The sequence below is a fragment of the Chelon labrosus genome (assembly GCF_963514085.1).
Source record: "Chelon labrosus genome assembly, chromosome: 19".
NCBI classification, from domain to species: Eukaryota; Metazoa; Chordata; class Actinopteri; order Mugiliformes; family Mugilidae; genus Chelon; species Chelon labrosus.
The window spans coordinates 20,948,620-20,966,224 of NC_140352.1; the positions used below are offsets into that span (position 1 = coordinate 20,948,620).

The following is a 17,605-nucleotide window of genomic DNA, read 5'->3' on the forward strand; positions in this document are numbered from 1 at the left end:
AAAACGAAACTGACGACTCGGAGTTTCCCGAGAAAGACTCCCAGGAGCAGCTCCTGTCAGTATTTAAGGCATCTGCAGCCGGGACTGGGCACAGGAAAAGTCGCACAGCTTCATCTCGTTTACAGCAATATTCCTGATTTTTGACCACCGAAAAAGCGACTTGAACTCACCACCCCTCGTCACAACAGGTAGGAGAGTTTTTAACAGAGCTCTAAGTTGCTCGTGAAGAGTGAAGTCAGTCTGCATTTAAGTTCAGTGTTGTCGATAATATTTGTGTTTTTTTTTTTTAATGTAACTTTACAGCAGGTTCTGCGATACTGCGTTATGTTACACCTGTAGCATATTTTTATTTTGGCAATTTCCGCTTTTATGAAAGACGAAGCCACCGAGGTCTCTGTGATGACAAACGTTCAGCTCTAAGTACAACACAATGAAAATACAGAACAATTCAAACTTTTTAGGAAACACTCTTACAGTGCTAAATATTAATATTTTAAAGTGTTTCGCGTTTTGTTGTAATGCGTTGTTGCGTTTAAAGTAGAGGATAAACCTGCTGTAACGTTACAAAATATATATTACCGTCAGCGCTGAACTTTAACGCTAACTTCACTCTATGTGGTTTATATATATTTTTAATAGGATAATTTTTCTTTATCCTTTTTGTATTAAAGTTACATAAAATTAGTCAAAACAATTTAGAGCTCTGCTGTAGACTACATTATTATTCTGCTGGGTTGTAAAGTGACTAAACAGCGCCACCTACAGGCCAATTAGGGATTGAACATATATGCATAAAATAGATGAGATGAAAACATATGTACATGTGAATATTTATTGTGATTGAACTTGCAATCTGGCTGGCTATTTAAATACACCACATAAATGTAACCAAGATGTATGAGCCTAATTTATGTCACCAGAGAAAAGCACTTTTTATTATTTTTTTTTATCAGAGAGTCTAAATGGAGATTTGATTTTTTAATCTATTTATTTTTCCTATAGAAATGTCTAATCCGAAACCACTGCTCATCCCATGGCTGCGGGCCAAGATTGACAGCGGAAAATATCCAGGCGTCGCCTGGACAAACCCAGAGCGAACAGAGTTTTCCATCCCATGGAAACACGGCTTGAGAACGGACTCCTCAGACTTTGACATTCTCATCTTTAAGGTAATTTATAAATTGTTCTGCACTGTGTGTAGAGAGTCCATCGTGTTATGCCTTAGTCTGTTCACTCATGAGACCCTTCCTGATTTCAATCTGTCTCTCCCCTGTAGGCCTGGGCGGAGGTGAGTGGCAGCGGCCGGGCTCAGGGAGACGCTTCAGTCTGGAAGAGGAACTTCCGAAGCGCCCTGCGAGTCAAAGGCTTCAAACTGGTGGATGATAACAAGAACGACTCTGCCAACCCCCACAAAGTGTTTCGCTGGCCGGACGAGGCAGCATCAGGAGGTGTAGATCCAACTATACGACAGTGAAAAAAAATGACTTTGACGAGCTGCGTAGAAATGAATACAAATTTGCCTTCCAAACCCAAACACAGGCTACATTTATTTTGTACTGTTCACAGAAATGTTCATAGACTTTATACTCACATGTGGGTTATGCATTGATTTAAAATGAGCACCTATGACCCAAACACTGCACATATCTGATTGCCTTCCCTGATTTATGTCTCACATCTACCTCTGTATCTGAGACTTGTCAAGGCAAGAAACACAAGTGCTACTTGCTAAGGACAATTGTGACATGAAATTGTGAGGAAAATAAATGCTAAAATGAAAGTAAACAGACGTCTTTGCTTTCTCCCTTAAAGCCAGCTCTTCTGCTGGATCCCAGGATCAAGATGACATGGATTTTCTTGAGGACTGTGGCCTTCCTGTACAAGAAGTAAGTGACTGTAACTGTTTTACTTGTATGAGCACAGAAAGTAAAATGAAATTTTTAAATGTTGTATGAGGACTGGCTATGAACCAAGTCAGACGTGTATCTGTGATTCCTCAGAGCCAGGTTGGTGCAGGCTTTGACGACTGTCTCTACCTTCCAGAGGACGATATGTTTTCAGGTGAAGGATTTATTTGAAATGATTTCCAGCTGGCCTGAGTTATGTGTCACAAACAACAACCACCGCCTGAGTGTTTCTGAACTCATCAATATTTGCCTGCAGAATCCGCAGCCCACCACGATATCCTCCAGGCGTGTATGAAGGATCTGAACATTGGCCCTGAAGCAGGTAAACTTATCGGCACTGCTCATCCTTTCCTCCTCACTGCTGCAGCATGAGCAGAAAATCCAAGGTACTTTCCCAAAAACTGTTTCTCAGCTTCTCCAACTTTTCCACAGAGGGCACCGCAGGCTTCGAGCCTCCTCCTGAGCAACAGCAGCTCCAGAATCATGCCGTGATTGGCGGACACCCGTTGCCTGGGCAACAGCAGTATCCAGTAACGTGTCGGGGTGCAGCCGGTGAAACTGGGTTGCCTGAGCAACCAGCATGTCCAATGGGGGGAGCTGTGGGCGGGGCCTATGATGAGCAGTTGGCAGCACGGTTCCTAGATACAGTGAACAAGACCAGAGATGGAGATCATTTCAGTAAGTTGGGGGCTGCTGCCGTGACAACTGAACGGGGAATTTATGCACTAAACACTCAAATAGAGCGTTAAATACAACATGTTCTGCAATACTATTAACACCAGTCATGATTTGCATTTATATTTTGAACAGGAACCGGTAAGGCCCCTAAAACACACTGTCTTATTCTCCTCTCCTGTTTCTGAATCCTCAGAGACTCAATTCAGGGTAACAGTGTACTACAGAGGAGTCAAGGTGTCTGAGCAGCTGGTTGAGAACGAGGCTGGAATCCGCTTAGTCTACAGGTAACATCAAATTAAACCTCACATGCACGACATTCCCAGTTAAACTTTAGATCAACTGAATGGGGATTTTATGCACAAGAAAATCTTATTTTATTAAGGCTGTTAAATACAACATAATCTGCAATATTATTAACATCAGTCATGATTTGATTCATGTTTTGGGGATGTATTCACTCACGTACTTGTAATAAATTAAGAAGGTTGATACTGCTCTACTTTCGGTTCTGTAAATATGTAGATTGAGACAGACAACTAACCTAACCCTTTCTGAAAGTAATAAAATCATTCTAGCAGCATCTGTATGGGTCACGTTTCATCTTTATATCTGTAGAAAAAGCATAAAATAACCAGACTGGCTGTTTCCTCTTCCTGGTCTTAATGCTAAGCTAACTAACTAAGTAAAGAAGCGTACTTCCCAAATTACCTTCCTCATGGGACTGCCAGTGGTAAAAATTCTGTATTCAAGTGAAAAATGTCCTCTTCACATCAGGCCCGAACTCACCGGGACCGTTTTGGATCCAGAGTCTGGCCTTTCCATCGTCTCGTTGCCAAGTATTGGAGCCATGCTGGATCAGACCCAAGGCAATCTGACCCAACGGATTCTGGAGAAGCTGGGCGACGGCTTGGAAGTCGGGGTGTCGGGCCCTGTGGTCTACGGCAAGCGGTGGGGTGAGAGCAAAGCTTTCTGGAGCTTTGACCGGTTTGACCCGAGCAGGCAACCCCAAGAGATTCCTAAACTGCAGCCTCAACCGCTGTTTCTGTTCAAGGACTTCTTGAGAGGTGGGTGGAACTAATAATTATTGTTTTTTTTGTTAGCATGCACATGAATACATGCATTTTGGCTTGGTGAAGAGGTTCATGGTCCTTTCCGTGTAGGAATATTGGACTTCATTGAAGGGAGAGACAGCCCTCCCTGCTCCCTCTTTTTCTGTCTCGGGGAGAAGTGGCCTGACCCAAGCGGTAAGCCTTGGAAGAAGAAGCTCGTCACGGTGGAGGTGAGAGAACTTTTAAATTATTAAAAACACAAATGAGTGTTGCGCTGTCACACACCTAAAGGCCGTTTTTATTTCAGTTCGGAGGAGTTTCTTTCTGTGCTGCACAACCTTTTATTAAATTTCACGAGCGATCAAATTGCCCACTCAAGGGAGCTGTATTCAGCGGCAACTTTCAAGAGGCAATTTTGTCTCAGTATTGATTAATAGCACTGAGGGAACAGAGCCTGAATACCAGCGCTGACAGCTGATCCTTCAGGTGTTAAAGGTTTTTGTGCTCCATGCTGAGAAGTGAAAAGCTCATACTAAAAGAAACCAACTTGACATGTATGTCTCGTTGCCCAGCATTGCTCACAGTCCTTGCCTCCTGTCATCTTGCTCTCGTCATTCTTGTCATTGTGTCTGACTTGTTTTTTTTTCGTCTCAGGTGGTGCTGACTTCAATGGAGCTGCTGAAGAATATGGCTGTCGTGGGCGGCGCCTCATCCCTGCAGTCTGTTGAGCTGCAGATGTCCCTCGAAGAGATGATGGAGCTGTGCTGACGTAGCTTGCCGAGTCCGGGGAAAGTCGCTGCTTACCCCTAATCTTGACAAGAACATCTCAAAGCATCATGTTTTGGAGCGTTTCATTCAAAAATAATTACTGTAATAATAATTTTCAAGTTGGCAGACTGACAAGTACTTCACAAAGAAACAAATATATTTAGGCAGAACTTGTATGTGTTTGCATGTTTATGAGAAATATGTGCTTATTCGTAAATAACGAGCACATTTTCATAGAGGATTCGAGATCTTATTTTTTTACATATGAAATATATAAAGGTCCCTACAGGTGAATTCACCCATTGTAAAAAAAAAAAAATACAGACTGACTGTAAACAAGTTTGTTCCTACTGTAAAGTTAAACATTTTAACATGGAGGTCTATTGGGATTCTCACTTTTTTGAGACAGCCTCGTGTGGCCATTTGAGGAACTGCAGTTTTTCGTACTTAGGCGTTGGATTTATTTTTCATTAAAACAGCACAGGAACTGTAAGTCATCCCACTGATTATCTATTATTATCATTATTATTTTCTGAATTAATAATGTTAATGTCGCATAATGAATGTGTTGACGAATTATAAACATACTGTAACAATACCTGAAACCACAACTGAATGCCTTGAATTTTAAGAAGTCACAAACAAAATAAGTTCAAGCTGATTTTACAGAGCAGATGTGATCGGAGCATTAGGAATGATCTAGTTTAACATGAGACCGTTTTTGCATAATATCGCCTGAGCACGTGTTAAGTACTGCAACATAACACAGACTGTATGTACAGAAAGAAGCACATGAGTTGTGCAGATGTTTATTTCATCCTGGTTTAAGGCAGATGTGGCCTACTTGGAATTTTCTCTGAAGCAACGCTCTAGAGAAGACTGAATAAAACATTTAAATACGCGCAAGCTTGGAACAAACAAGACTTTATTAAAACATTTATGATAAACATCATTACCACTAATCTAGTTCATTCTTAGGATCTACTACACATACAGAATTAAAACCAGAGTGACCTCATAGCTGCTCTATGTTATTATTCTGAATTTAAAGAATATAAAATGAGCTTTTTGTATTGTTTCTTGGATTATTCACTGTCAGAGTCTCTGGCTGGCTCTAAATGAGAACTTCATCCTTTACTTTCCGTGTCATCCATTCAATATTTATGTACTGAACAACTTTAGAAACTGGATATTTACAAATAAATAAATAAAGTGAGTTGATGTGAAATGTTTCAGTTCATCTCTCCTTCCTCTGCTTCCTCGTCGTTCTCTGACTCAGACTTCGTTTCCTCATTGAGGGACAGTGGAACGAGCTTCCCTTCTGCATCCACTGACATCGGCTGGATGATGTTTTCTCTGCAAAACACAGTCGGTTTAACACACGTGGACTCTATTTAATCACCTTTAGAAACGCTGTTCTCATCCTGGTAATTAATAACCATACATTCATACAGACAATCCTGATCATAGTGGTGTCACAGGTTCTCTAATACGACTAGACAGATCTTTATACTGAATGAGGTGTGGCTTTGCCGACCTGGACAGCTTGCTGAAGAGCATGATCAGCCTCTTGGCCTCCTCCTCCTTCTCCTCCTCTGTCATGCCTTCCATGGGGTCTGGCTGCTCGGCCTCCACCCGCCCCGTCACAGGGTTGATGCGGTCTTTGACCTGGCGGTACTCCTCAGTGTCTGAATCAGAGTCGCTGGAGTACTGGGCTTGAGAGAAGGAGGACCTGGAGCACTGGCCCCCCAGCAGACCCCTGGTGGCCAGCAGACCTGCCGCATTACCGTAACCTGTGTACTTGACATAACGCCTCACTGAAAAAATAAAAATAAAAATAAGGAGGTGACAAGATTACATTAATGACAACAAAGATTGTGATTAATCAGACAGGCTCTGTCTAAGCTATATATAAAAACTAGAGGTGTAAAAAGATACTAAGATTTTTTTATTTGTAACATACTCAAATTCATATAGATATTTGCTATGGTATTCTCTTCCTTATGTTTTTCTTATCTGAAACTTTTAATCAAATCAGGTCACACCAAAAGCAAAGTACATCCTCTGGTAATTTCAGCATACATTGTTTTATTTTTAAGACTAAACTGTGCTTTACTATCACCCCTACTACACTCTCACCATTTTCCTTGCAGAGGACAAAGATGAGGTCGGCGGCGCAGTGTTTGAGGTCCGTGTCCAAATGAGTCATGAGACGAACCAGGCGGTTCTTCACTGTGCTGCCTTCCTCCGGCCTGTGTGACACGTCTCTCAGAGGGGGAAGGATCTAATGAAGGGGAGAAATGATCATTTCATTTGTCTTTAATAGAAAAAAAGAGCGCTGGCTGCAAATATACACAGACGAGCAAAAGCTTTATGACCACTCACAGATGAAGTGAGTAATGTACGTGAAGGTCTGGGTTATAACAAACATTATGATTTACACTGAACAGCTGATACAGGCTAAACTGTTACGGCCAGATGACAGGGAAGCTTCATCTCTGAATGGTAAGGTTTAGAAGGTGCCTCTGATCTGCAACGATGAGCGACACGTTATAGGGTCGTGTTGTGGGTATGTGCTGGAAGAGGATTTAGGGTGGTCATAATGTGTTTGCTCTTTAGTGTAACCCAGAGTATCATTTTTTGGGGATATAATACATGTTTCCTGATGTAGGTGCGTGTTTCTCTGTGGGCCCTGCAGCTCTCGGTCAGCAGATTGAGGATTGGCGTCAGCTTCTCTTTGAGCTTTTCTCCCTGAAAAACACACAAACATGGAGCCCTCTCTCTGGTTATTTTGGTATGAACACACTCGTTTTTTAGATTCAAAATGTTTTTGGAGCAAGCATTCTTCTCGTTTCGCTTTGTCCCTCACCAAATCCAGGCGTTTCTCCATGAACATCAGCAGGATGTGGACGCAGTCCATGTTGACCCCCTGACACTGCCTGCAGTCTGGCGTCAGAGGCACATTGAGCAGCACGTCAAGACACTGGAGAGGCAGCGCTGACAGCAGGTTGACTGTGTGACTGAGAGATTACAGAAAGAGAGCGAGTGTCCAGAGAACGGGATGAAAGTAAATACAGAAAGAAATCCATGATAGATTACAGAGTAAGTGACACATTCAGACGATATTTTAAAATTTCAATGACTTTGAATACGTCTACACCTTTGTTGCTGAAAATGAATGTGGTCATAATTTTGGTTCTGTCTAACTTCACTTCATGCTCACCCCTGCAGTTCATCAGTGTCGTCCGGCAGCATACACTTCCTCATCAGGCAGAGACGCAAGATCGCCACCAGGTGTCGGTACAGAGCTGCATCCTCCTGAAGGGGAAGAAGAAGAATAAATTAAGATTGATTTAATCTGTTCTTTATTACATTTCAGCTTTATGCACTGCCTTCAATCATAGCCATATCTTAGCTCTACTGCGTATAGTGAGTAGCAGTCAAAATTAAATGTCATTACAAAAAAACTGTGTCTATTTATTGCAGAAGCATTCCTCTTGGTTTTTCAGTTGCACTAGAAGACTGACCGGTTTATTACACCCTCATATTCACTCACCTCACTTGGCTCCTGTCTGTGAGTGCTGTAGGTGATGGTGAAGAGGATTTTGAGGATCTCTATGATGCGCTGAGAGTCCTCCAGAGAGATGGGGGGTGCGGCTGGGTCCAGAACACACTCATTCTGGTCCTTCCACTGGACCTCCAAGCAGCTCTCCAAGGCTGTTGTGAACATCGAAACTCCTCCCTCCTGGAAGAGATAAACGATAAGAATGTGATGTGATGAACATAGGGAGACATATCATGGGGATGACTATCACACAGTGAATCTGCAGTAAGTGAAGTCATGTTACTTGTCGAAGTTGAGTGCTGAGCTCTGGCCGTAGAGCAGTAACAAGGAACATGAGGCGTAGTTCATAGAACTGAACACTGGAGGGAGATATGCAGCTGACACCAGAGGATAGACGCTCTGTGAGACCACACATGAGCCTGAAGGAAAAAATAGTAAGAGGTTAGTGGTCCAGAAAGATGCTGCAAAGTGCAACGGAAATGCAAAGCGCATGGTATATTAAATGAGAATTAAACTGTCCCTGACATGCAGACGCACATTTTTGTCCCTCTGTGTCACTTTCCTTTGCAGTTTTGGATTTGCTTTTGCGTTAATAACCTTCAGCAGCGCTCACAGAACGGGCATGAACATGTTGCTTTCAGGGAGAGGTGCATATACATGCAGGATTAGCAAATAGTTTGTAGGACATGTCTCTGCTTTGTGAGTGTTGACAGCAGAACATACTTAGGTGAATTTCTGTGTCGTGAGGAAGCCCACCTGAGAGCACTGAACCTCTCCTGTGCCCAGGTGCTGTTGTAGACCACATTACACAACACCTTCATGGCCTCTTTTCTCTGTGCCTCCTCTGCTGACTCCCCCTCCTGCTCCTCCTCTTCCTCCCCATCAATCTTGCTCTCTCTGCGGTCCTTCCTCCCTCGCTCCAGCACCTTGTAATGGAGGCCACCTCGGTGCATTTCGTTGATGCTGGTCCTGTGGCTACCAGGCCAGTTGATGCTGTCCACATCTCCACTATTGGTGTTGCTGACGGCATCCTCATCAAAGTTGGAGCACTCCATATTTTGGTCAGCCGCATCAGCTTCATCTTCGTCCTCATCAGTGCGACCCTGACGTGCTTTGACCTCGGCGAGAGAAACGATGATGTTGTCGTAGAAATCAGAGTCCGGGTCGTTGGCTTCGTCACTGTCGTCAGTTGTCGTCAACCCGGCCAGTTTGGCCAGAGTCAGGAGAGCGCTGTCGGTCACCAGAGGGCCCAGGACCTTTTTGTCCCTGGACAGGATCCTCAGGCTGCGCAGAGCTACTTTCAACAGACGACATTTGACTTCTGTTCTTATGAACCTCACGAGGACAACAGCTAAATTCTGAGGACAAAGAAACATAAAATTCACGTAAAAAAGAATTTTGTGACGCCAACTTGAGGCAAGCAGAGAGTGACAGCATCAGTCACCTGTCTGAGGATGAGGCCTCGATCCTCCTGGTCAAACTCGTCAATGTCGGAGTCAGAGTCTGCATAGTCCCTCACTTTATTCTTCTTGAACTGGTGCAGCAGTGCAAAGAATAAATACAATTATTGTTCCTTCTGGCTGCAATTATATGCAGCTAGAAACAATATTATTTCTAAAATGTGGCAGAATTGTACCTCTTCAAGTTTTCTTTGCTTTAGACAATCCATTTTCAGCAAGCAATGTACAGGAAGAGAGAAAATAATGACATTAGAAGTCCTCCAAAACGTTATAGAAAACTATTTCCTCTAAAGAGATATTTACAAAGCTGCTGAATAATTTACTGATGAGAAGAGAGAACTCCCAAGTTCAGGGAAGCGCCCTTTTATTATAGGTCACAATATGCTTCTGAATTAATGTCTGTATGAGTGAAGGCAAATATGACATAATCATCCTTACACAGGAATGTGAAAATAAACTAGACTGGACTGAATAAGATAGAGAACATTTTGGAAAAAAATATTGAATTAAAAACAAAAAAAAATACAAACACATTAAAATTTGATTGTAATTAAAATATAGATTTGGAGCTACTTTTAGCCCTAAAAATTTTCGTGAAGTAAAGTTAGGTTTTTAGAAGGACACACCTCTTGTTTTTAGGAGTTTCTCCTGACTCAGACAGTTAGGAGTACACTGGTTATTCAATCACTCAGCCTGGACTCAATCTGCCTGAGTACGCAAGGAGAGAGGATCAGGGACAACTGATACAGCAGAATTACTAATCACAGACAGGCTGTGGGCCAGGGGTGGGGAGGGGTGGATGAGATGGACGTGTGCGGTGATTAACGCTTTAAGGAGTACTGGGCGGGCAGGGACGTAGCGCTACACTTTCTCAGTCAACAGGTGCTGCAGTACAAACCGACTTACTTTCCTCTTTTCCCTCTCGTCTTTATCAAAGAAGAAGCACTGGGCGTACTGCAAGGAGACAAACGATGACAAAATGACAAATGTCACCAAGCAGCACTGTATCGTGTATGAGGGCGCGTGCTTCTGTGTGGTTTTACCTCTTTGTTGAAGTCTTGCAGCTGTATCTGAAGACCGTTCTCATCTCCCTGCTTGATGCACTGGATAATCCCCTCCACGTCCACGTCCATGCTTCCTGCACACACACACAGACACGGGTCATTAAAGCCATAACAAAATTAAAGTTACACAACAATAACGAGGACGGTGCAGACAAAGGTTATGCATTATCAAATACATAGAAAGATTCTACATGTGTAGAATGTGTTTGGCCTTATGTTGACCAAGTTTCGGGAACTCACATGATTAGTGTCTGTTAACGACCAGATACTTACACGACTAGCCGTCCTTTAGAAGTGAGGTAGCTACTCAGATGAGTGGCTTCAAGAAATTCTAAAAGTCCAGTTGCCTTTCTTTAACATTTCTGGATATACTATGACCTGGATGACTGAGAACCTTCACAGACAACTATAAATCTGACCTTTAAAGCCAGAAATGATGAATGCAACATTTGCACTATTACATTAAAATGAATACTAATAAATGTATCCTAGCTCATGACACGGAGTCTGTATTTTTTACATGACAGTCGTCCATATGGAAATGAAAACCACGCAGGCTGCAGATTACAGATGGTTTGCTTCAACTTACCTTGTGCAGTTCACTCTATCAGCCAGGTAATATGCAACAGGTGAGCAAAACTGAATTTGTCAGTCCAAATTGATATCACCCCTCCAACTGTAAATCGACTTGCTGCCAAATGTTTCTCACTCCACGTTCGTGCACTGTGCTGTAGTCTGCCTTTGAATTTGTTCAATTCAACCGCTTTCCAGTCACCTTCATGCACTCGGCCTATCTCTCTCTCTCTCTCTCTCTCTCTCTCTCTCTCTCTCTCTCTTTAATCCAAGAGAGAGATGCAGGAGCCATGGAGTGTTTATGGTTATAATCCACTAATGGACTCTAAGCTTATATCTCTCAGTGTTGACCCTCTGACCTTTTACAGGTTTTCCAGACTTGTGCTGTACAGCACCTCTCTCTCTCTCTCGATCTCTCTCTCTCTCTCCCTCTCTCTCTCCGCTCGCCTTTAACACTCTTTTCAAATCTGTTAATGGCTCAGGAAACGCTAAAATAACCATTTTATTTTTTGTCACGGTTCTTTAGCTGTTGCATAACCACACTAGAGAAACGGATGGCTAAGCTGGACTTTAAATAGAAGCGGAGACATGCATCTATAGATACCACTGAGATTTTTAAGCTGACAGTTTAGTGTTTAATACATTCTTATTTGGCAAAATCACCAATCTGGACTAATTACTATATTGCAATTATGTTTGGTTGGTACTTTATTATAACTCCCACAAGATATTGCTGTATTTGCAGGTGAGTCACTCTATTCAGAAGACTTATGTGTAATTGTGTGTTATAAAATGTTTCTGTTGAAAGTAAACTTGATCTTTTTACTACAGCCATGAACTACAGGTGGTGTTAATCAAACAAAAACAAACTGCAACAGATACCAGGATCTATTACAGTTTTTATAGATGTTTTTACTGTTCTTGTTTTCAGTCTTGCTAACCTACTTTCAACTGTCATACTGATTGAACTGAGAAGCTTTAAAAGTTCACACACTTGCCAAGTGTCTCAAGTGCCCTGACAGATTAAATCTGTGAGTCAATGATATGTGAGTGAATGACAGGCTTTCCTGGCAGGATGCTCACTCTTATGCCCAGTGGGTAGAGGAAACGGGCCCGGGAGGCCGAAGGGGACGGCTAGTGGCCGCAGGCCTACAACAACAGGATGCGCACTACGTCAGCGATAGTGGGAGAAAAGTCAGAGGAGTCCTGACAGAGTGGAAGTTAGTGCATATTCCTTCAAGATGAATTAGATCTAGGATATCAACAAATCAGAGCTACAAGAGACAGGTGAACCTCAGTGAACTTTCAAACTTTTGGAAGAAAACAAGTCATTGACGCAGTCTATGACTATATGCCTTTCTCATCCTGACGCATCATGACTGTATGTAATAACACCTGGGACATGATATACTGCATGTAGTCTAAACACAATTGACCCCAATGTAGAAGCTCTGAAGGGTCATTCCACTTCAGTGGGAATTCCTTTTGGACATTGTCTGAGTTTGTTTGTATGATGTATATAGTTTTCCCATAAAATGAGTCCTGCTATTTTATGTTACAGTAAACATCTTACCTGTTGACATTTAAATATTTTTTCTTCTCAACTTCATATGAATTGATTGTGTTTTTTAGCATAATGGTAGGTACCTATATTAGGAATAGATCTTTCAATGTATGGAACCATCAATAGTCAAGTAGTCTGGGTAACATACTTTGATGTTTATAAAAAGTCAATAAAATTGTAACACGTTTTAACCAAACCGTACCAACAATTGTTGTTATGTTATTAGGCCACATTATACTTTATTATAATTGGGTTTACTATATTATTATTCTTGATCTGTTTACCTAGATCAGTTGTCGGTGCTCTAGCAGTGCTATTTGGCAATCAGAGAGTTTGTTTCCTGTGTGTAAGTTCCGTTCAGAGGCTGAAATAGTGGTTCCCAGTAAAAATCTGACACTAGTCCAATCTACCAGAGAATCAGAATAAAATCAATTGGCATGTACTAAACCTGGCACGTACTAAAACCTACAACTACAACAACAACAAAAAATGGAGACGTGTGTGTTGCATTGTCATCTGAAGAAACGCAATTTATACTTTGAATATCAAAATCAGTTGAATTTCAGTAGAAGCTCAAAGACTCTACTCTACTAGCCACCAGTTGGACTGGACGGTGGTACTTATGCTGTTGTCGAAATGTGTCAGTTCGATTCAGGGTGTTTGCTTCGGTGGTTCCCAAACAGAACTGGTGAGCGAATAAGAACGGAACATGCTTTCTATTAGGTGAAAAGTCTTAAGAGAAGGAGAAAAGGACCCTTAAATCCGATACCACATACATTATAGTGTGTAAATATGATTTGCCATAACTTTATGATGATATATAATCTTTGGTCAAGTGAATAACACAGATTATCTCTTGGCACCTGTCAGTGGGTGGAATTTATTAGGAAGTAAGTGAACATTTTGTCTTCAAAGTTTATGTTAGAGGCAGGAAAAAGTGGCAGGTGGAAGGATTTAAGCAAATAGCTAGATGGCTGGGGCAGATCATCTCCAAAACTGCAGCTTTTGTGGGGGGTTCCTGGTCTGCAGTGGTCAGTATCTATGAAAAGTGGTCCAAGGAAGGAAGAGCGGTGGCAGAGTCATGGTGGCGGTAAAGGCTCATTGATGCAAGTGGGGAGCAAATGGGGAATGTGGTTCCAATCAGGTGAGCTACTGGAGCATTGAAACTATACCGATAATGGTAATGGTCTGGACCAATGCTCAGGTGGTGGTGCGCATAAAAGTAACATCCACATAAAGGCCATTACCCAGGTTTCTCAGAAGAGTGTTAGATTGTAATGAGATAATTAGTGTTATTTACTGAACAGGCTGGTGGTTTCAATATTGTGGCTGTCGATGTACTGCATATTGTGCTGATGTATGCTATGGGGGAACTAAAGTGCAATGTTACTGGATTGATAAAGCTTGAAAATGAAGAATATTTGCATATTCATAGATTCTAGATTTTCAATATGAAAAAAAGGAGTTGGTGTAATTTCAAATTTCTTTTAAGAAGAATAAATACACTATTTATTATTAAATGTCTTAATAATAACACCACTGTAAGAATGGAGGAGATGTTTAATGATATAATATGTAATTGTACCTCTCATATGATCTAATAATTTTTTCTAAGCTAAACAGCAGCAAACAGGAACAGATTCTGATACTCTATAAAAGAGATGAAACTATTTTTAAATGGTTTCATTTACCTAAATTAGCCATTATTAAATACAGTTCTTTGAGACTTTATAATCGACATTGACATTGAATTACTAAATGACAACATTACATGTCGTTTTCTACGTGGGCCACAGCAGGTGTACAGGGACTATTTTTCTCAAGAGGCTGTGCTTCCTTATGGCACGCAGTCCCTGTTGTCATCATGAGTTGTTCGACCAAGTGGTGCAATCCATGATTAATCATATGTGAAATCATAATAATATACCTGCTAACACTCTAGTATGCACGTGCGCCGGTGATGACTCAGGGGACCACTCTGACAAATCAGACAATCCAGATGGTAGTTACAGGAAAAGTGCACAATAGCCTCTTGAGAGGAAGTGCTGAATTACAGAGAAAGAGTGAAACAGGGAGCGGAGGTTAGAAAACATGAAATCTGACACTAGTTGCCCGAATTTACTGTATTATTAAAAGATAAATAAATATATATAGATAGATGGATGATTTCCTAGAGAGACATTACTATATATCTTTAACACCGGGCACCAGACAGAAAAGAGTTTGTCCCTGGACCCCCTGAGAGTATATGTTATTTTCTCTAATTGTATGAATTGTTTCAGGTCACTAAACCACAAAGACATTTTGGGTGGATTTTTTGATTTCCAATGCAATAATATTCTTCTACATGCAAGCAGCGTCGTAAAAGCAACTATGTTATGTTTTTATAACTTTTCCTTAATGTTGTATGTCGTCTATCTGTGGTACCAAATGTGGCCATAGCTGCGTTGAATTGAAGATCAATAGTCAGTGCTTCTGACAATGTTTTAAAGTGGTATGGTTTAAATGGTAAACCAATAGGTTGCCAGGGCTGGACAAGACCAAAAAATGTGTTAAATCAGCACACCTGTCGCAGCTTGCATCTGTGTTCGGATATATTTTAGCCAGTCTTGCTTTAGAGTAGTGGATGCGATCTGGAATCTTGAATTGTGGCACAGGAAATGTTGTTGTTTACTCTTAGAAGAGCGCTCTCCCAAGTGTCCTCTTCCATGTCTTCCCCCAGCTCATCCACCCAGTCTGCTGGGGGAAAAGGTGATTAGTGTGTATGGGACTTAGATAGAGAAGGTTTTTCATAACCAACGTTCTGTCCAAGTTGAACCCATACTGTGAGGGTGTTTATGACTATAATATTGTTAGTGTAATGTAAGAAAGAGAGGGGGAGGCTGGAGGTGACCAGGGCTCTAAGAGAGGTGGAGATGCAAGACGCAGCTTCAAAGTGGCACCAGTCTGCGTCAGGAGTATGGAGTCAATAAATTTTTTTTTTGAACATTTGAGGCCTAATAATAATGACAAAAATTTGGAAGAGCTAAGTCACCTGGGTTTTTGGGCCTCTGTAGCAGTTCTAACCGTGTCAACTCTTCTTGTTTCTGTGTTCATTTGTCTGGATGGTGTAATATCAGAATGAATCAAAATATAAGTGCTGTAAGATCATGTTGTTTTTGAAACATGTGGGGAGGTGGATGTAAGTGAAGGACACTTCAGGAATAAACATGGTGACGGCATGATTGACTCAAGGGAAAAAGGCACAGGAAAAATGAGGCGATAAAGAAAAGCCTGGAGGAGAATTGGGGTTATTTTGGGCTCAGCGGGCTTCCTGCAGGTGATGGAAATGAAAGAACGATTTCTGGAACAATTGCTCAGCAGCAAGTGAATGGAGGGAGGCGAGGGATGGAGGAGGATGTGAATGAGGGGGGAGTGAGTGGAGCAAGGAGTGAACATAGGACTCAATGTAAACAACACAGAAGGTACAAGGTCATTTTAAGTATGAGCACAATGTTGTGTTCAGATGCTTTTGTTTACAGGTTGTTTATGTTAGCATCGCAGCTCTTGTAAATAGGGGATAAAACTGCCACCATAACTGATGAATTACAAGTGTGGGAGTTGGTGTGGCAGTATAATAACAACACCATAGACACGCCCCTTTATCCTGCCATCGCACTATAAAGGACCAGAGGTGGAGAAGGCATGACAGACTCAGACATTCAGACATTCAGCAAGAGAACACGAATGGTTTACTCAACAAGCCACAGCAGGTTTTTGCTTTTTTCTAACGGTAAGTGTCATCTGACTTTCATGTATATACTGTTTTGAACATTTTTGTTCACACATGATTGTTACCTATATTGACTTATCATGTTTTTATCAATTTTTTTTTTTTTTGCCATAGGCCAAAGCGGTATGGAGATAGCTGTTCTGCTACTGCTGACTGTGCCTGTGATTGCTGCCTCCCCACTGAGACTAACTCCACGGTCAGTGACAAACATGACAGAAAAGAAACGCTGACAATGACTTTGATGACGTGTCACCACCTGATAGTTGTTATTCAAAACTCTTCTGCCTCCAACATATTTACATAAAAAAAATTGTGAAAAAGAAAGACAAAAAACTACACTGTATTATTTTAATCTTAATCAATACCATATTTTGTTGGACCCGCAGGTCAGACGCTGACATTGTCCTCTCAGGTGCACCTGTCCAGTCTACAGGGGTGGAAAAGTCAGAGGACACGCAGGAGCAACATGCGTCATTAGTGAAGATCGTCCCATTTCATTCAGAAGACAAACGTCTGGACTTGGAAGCTGTGAAACACAGGAACAAAGACATTCAAAGCCTACTGTAAGTGCAGAAAGGACAAACTCTTGTGAAAGTCTACTTCACCTATTTTTAAGATATTGTTCTGGCTGCCAGCAAAACCTAAATTGTATGCTTTGAGCGTCCAAGTTCAACTTTTAACCCGCTTTGTTTTTCCTCTTCAACCACGACAGAATGGCAGTGAAGTTGCGTTCACGGCGCGCTCCTCAGCGGGGATGCCAGCTCGGGACATGCCAGGTTCACAACCTCGCCAGCACGTTATACAACATCAGCAAGACCAGTGGGAAAGAGGAGTCAAAAGGGGCCAAAGACCCACAGGGATTCGGAAGATAGGGCTAAAAGGAACACTGGCTCTTAAGGACTAAGGCGGTGGAGAGTTTTCACCATATTTACAACCAAATATCTCTGCATATGTTCTGACTGGTACTTATAACAGATTTACGCTCATAGAGTGTGGATGTTTGAATGTTGTGTGAAATGCTTGGCCTATACTACATTTTAATATATAAAAATGGATATATTTAAATGGTTTATATAATAAATATTTAATATTAAAAAGTGTGTGGGGTTGTGGTTTTTGCATCTTTGGATTTACCTGCTCTGGAGGCGTACAACTGATGTTAGTGTAGTCAGATGTAAACCTCATGTGGATTATTTTACTTTTAA

General features: G+C 41.6%; 3 protein-coding genes across 3 annotated transcripts; 2 read left to right on the top strand and 1 right to left on the bottom strand.

Moving 5' to 3' along the window:
• Nucleotides 1–37: 37 nt before the first annotated feature.
• irf3 (interferon regulatory factor 3) lies at nucleotides 38–5,630 on the top strand. Its single transcript, XM_084567206.1, has 11 exons — nucleotides 38–188; nucleotides 1,003–1,169; nucleotides 1,277–1,448; nucleotides 1,813–1,886; nucleotides 2,001–2,061; nucleotides 2,164–2,229; nucleotides 2,340–2,585; nucleotides 2,779–2,869; nucleotides 3,360–3,649; nucleotides 3,746–3,864; nucleotides 4,289–5,630. The coding sequence occupies exons 2-11, from the start codon at nucleotides 1,005–1,007 to the stop codon at nucleotides 4,400–4,402; spliced, it is 1,398 nt and encodes a 465-aa protein (XP_084423332.1). The 5' UTR covers nucleotides 38–188; nucleotides 1,003–1,004; the 3' UTR covers nucleotides 4,403–5,630.
• Nucleotides 5,624–11,579, bottom strand: LOC311504195 (chaperone Ric-8A). The gene is made up of 13 exons (XM_084567204.1): nucleotides 10,471–11,579; nucleotides 10,334–10,381; nucleotides 9,604–9,621; nucleotides 9,412–9,501; nucleotides 8,724–9,325; nucleotides 8,251–8,386; nucleotides 7,959–8,147; nucleotides 7,626–7,720; nucleotides 7,272–7,422; nucleotides 7,058–7,153; nucleotides 6,542–6,686; nucleotides 5,940–6,219; nucleotides 5,624–5,758 (listed from the first exon to the last, which is right to left on the bottom strand). The coding sequence occupies exons 1-13, from the start codon at nucleotides 10,558–10,560 to the stop codon at nucleotides 5,635–5,637; spliced, it is 2,064 nt and encodes a 687-aa protein (XP_084423330.1). The 5' UTR covers nucleotides 10,561–11,579; the 3' UTR covers nucleotides 5,624–5,634.
• Nucleotides 11,580–16,329: 4,750 nt separating this feature from the next.
• LOC311504205 (uncharacterized protein) lies at nucleotides 16,330–17,553 on the top strand. The gene is made up of 4 exons (XM_084567215.1): nucleotides 16,330–16,400; nucleotides 16,515–16,596; nucleotides 16,787–16,963; nucleotides 17,113–17,553. Exons 1-4 carry the CDS (start codon nucleotides 16,355–16,357, stop codon nucleotides 17,270–17,272), a joined length of 465 nt encoding a protein of 154 aa, XP_084423341.1. The 5' UTR covers nucleotides 16,330–16,354; the 3' UTR covers nucleotides 17,273–17,553.
• The last annotated feature ends 52 nt before the right edge of the window (nucleotides 17,554–17,605 follow it).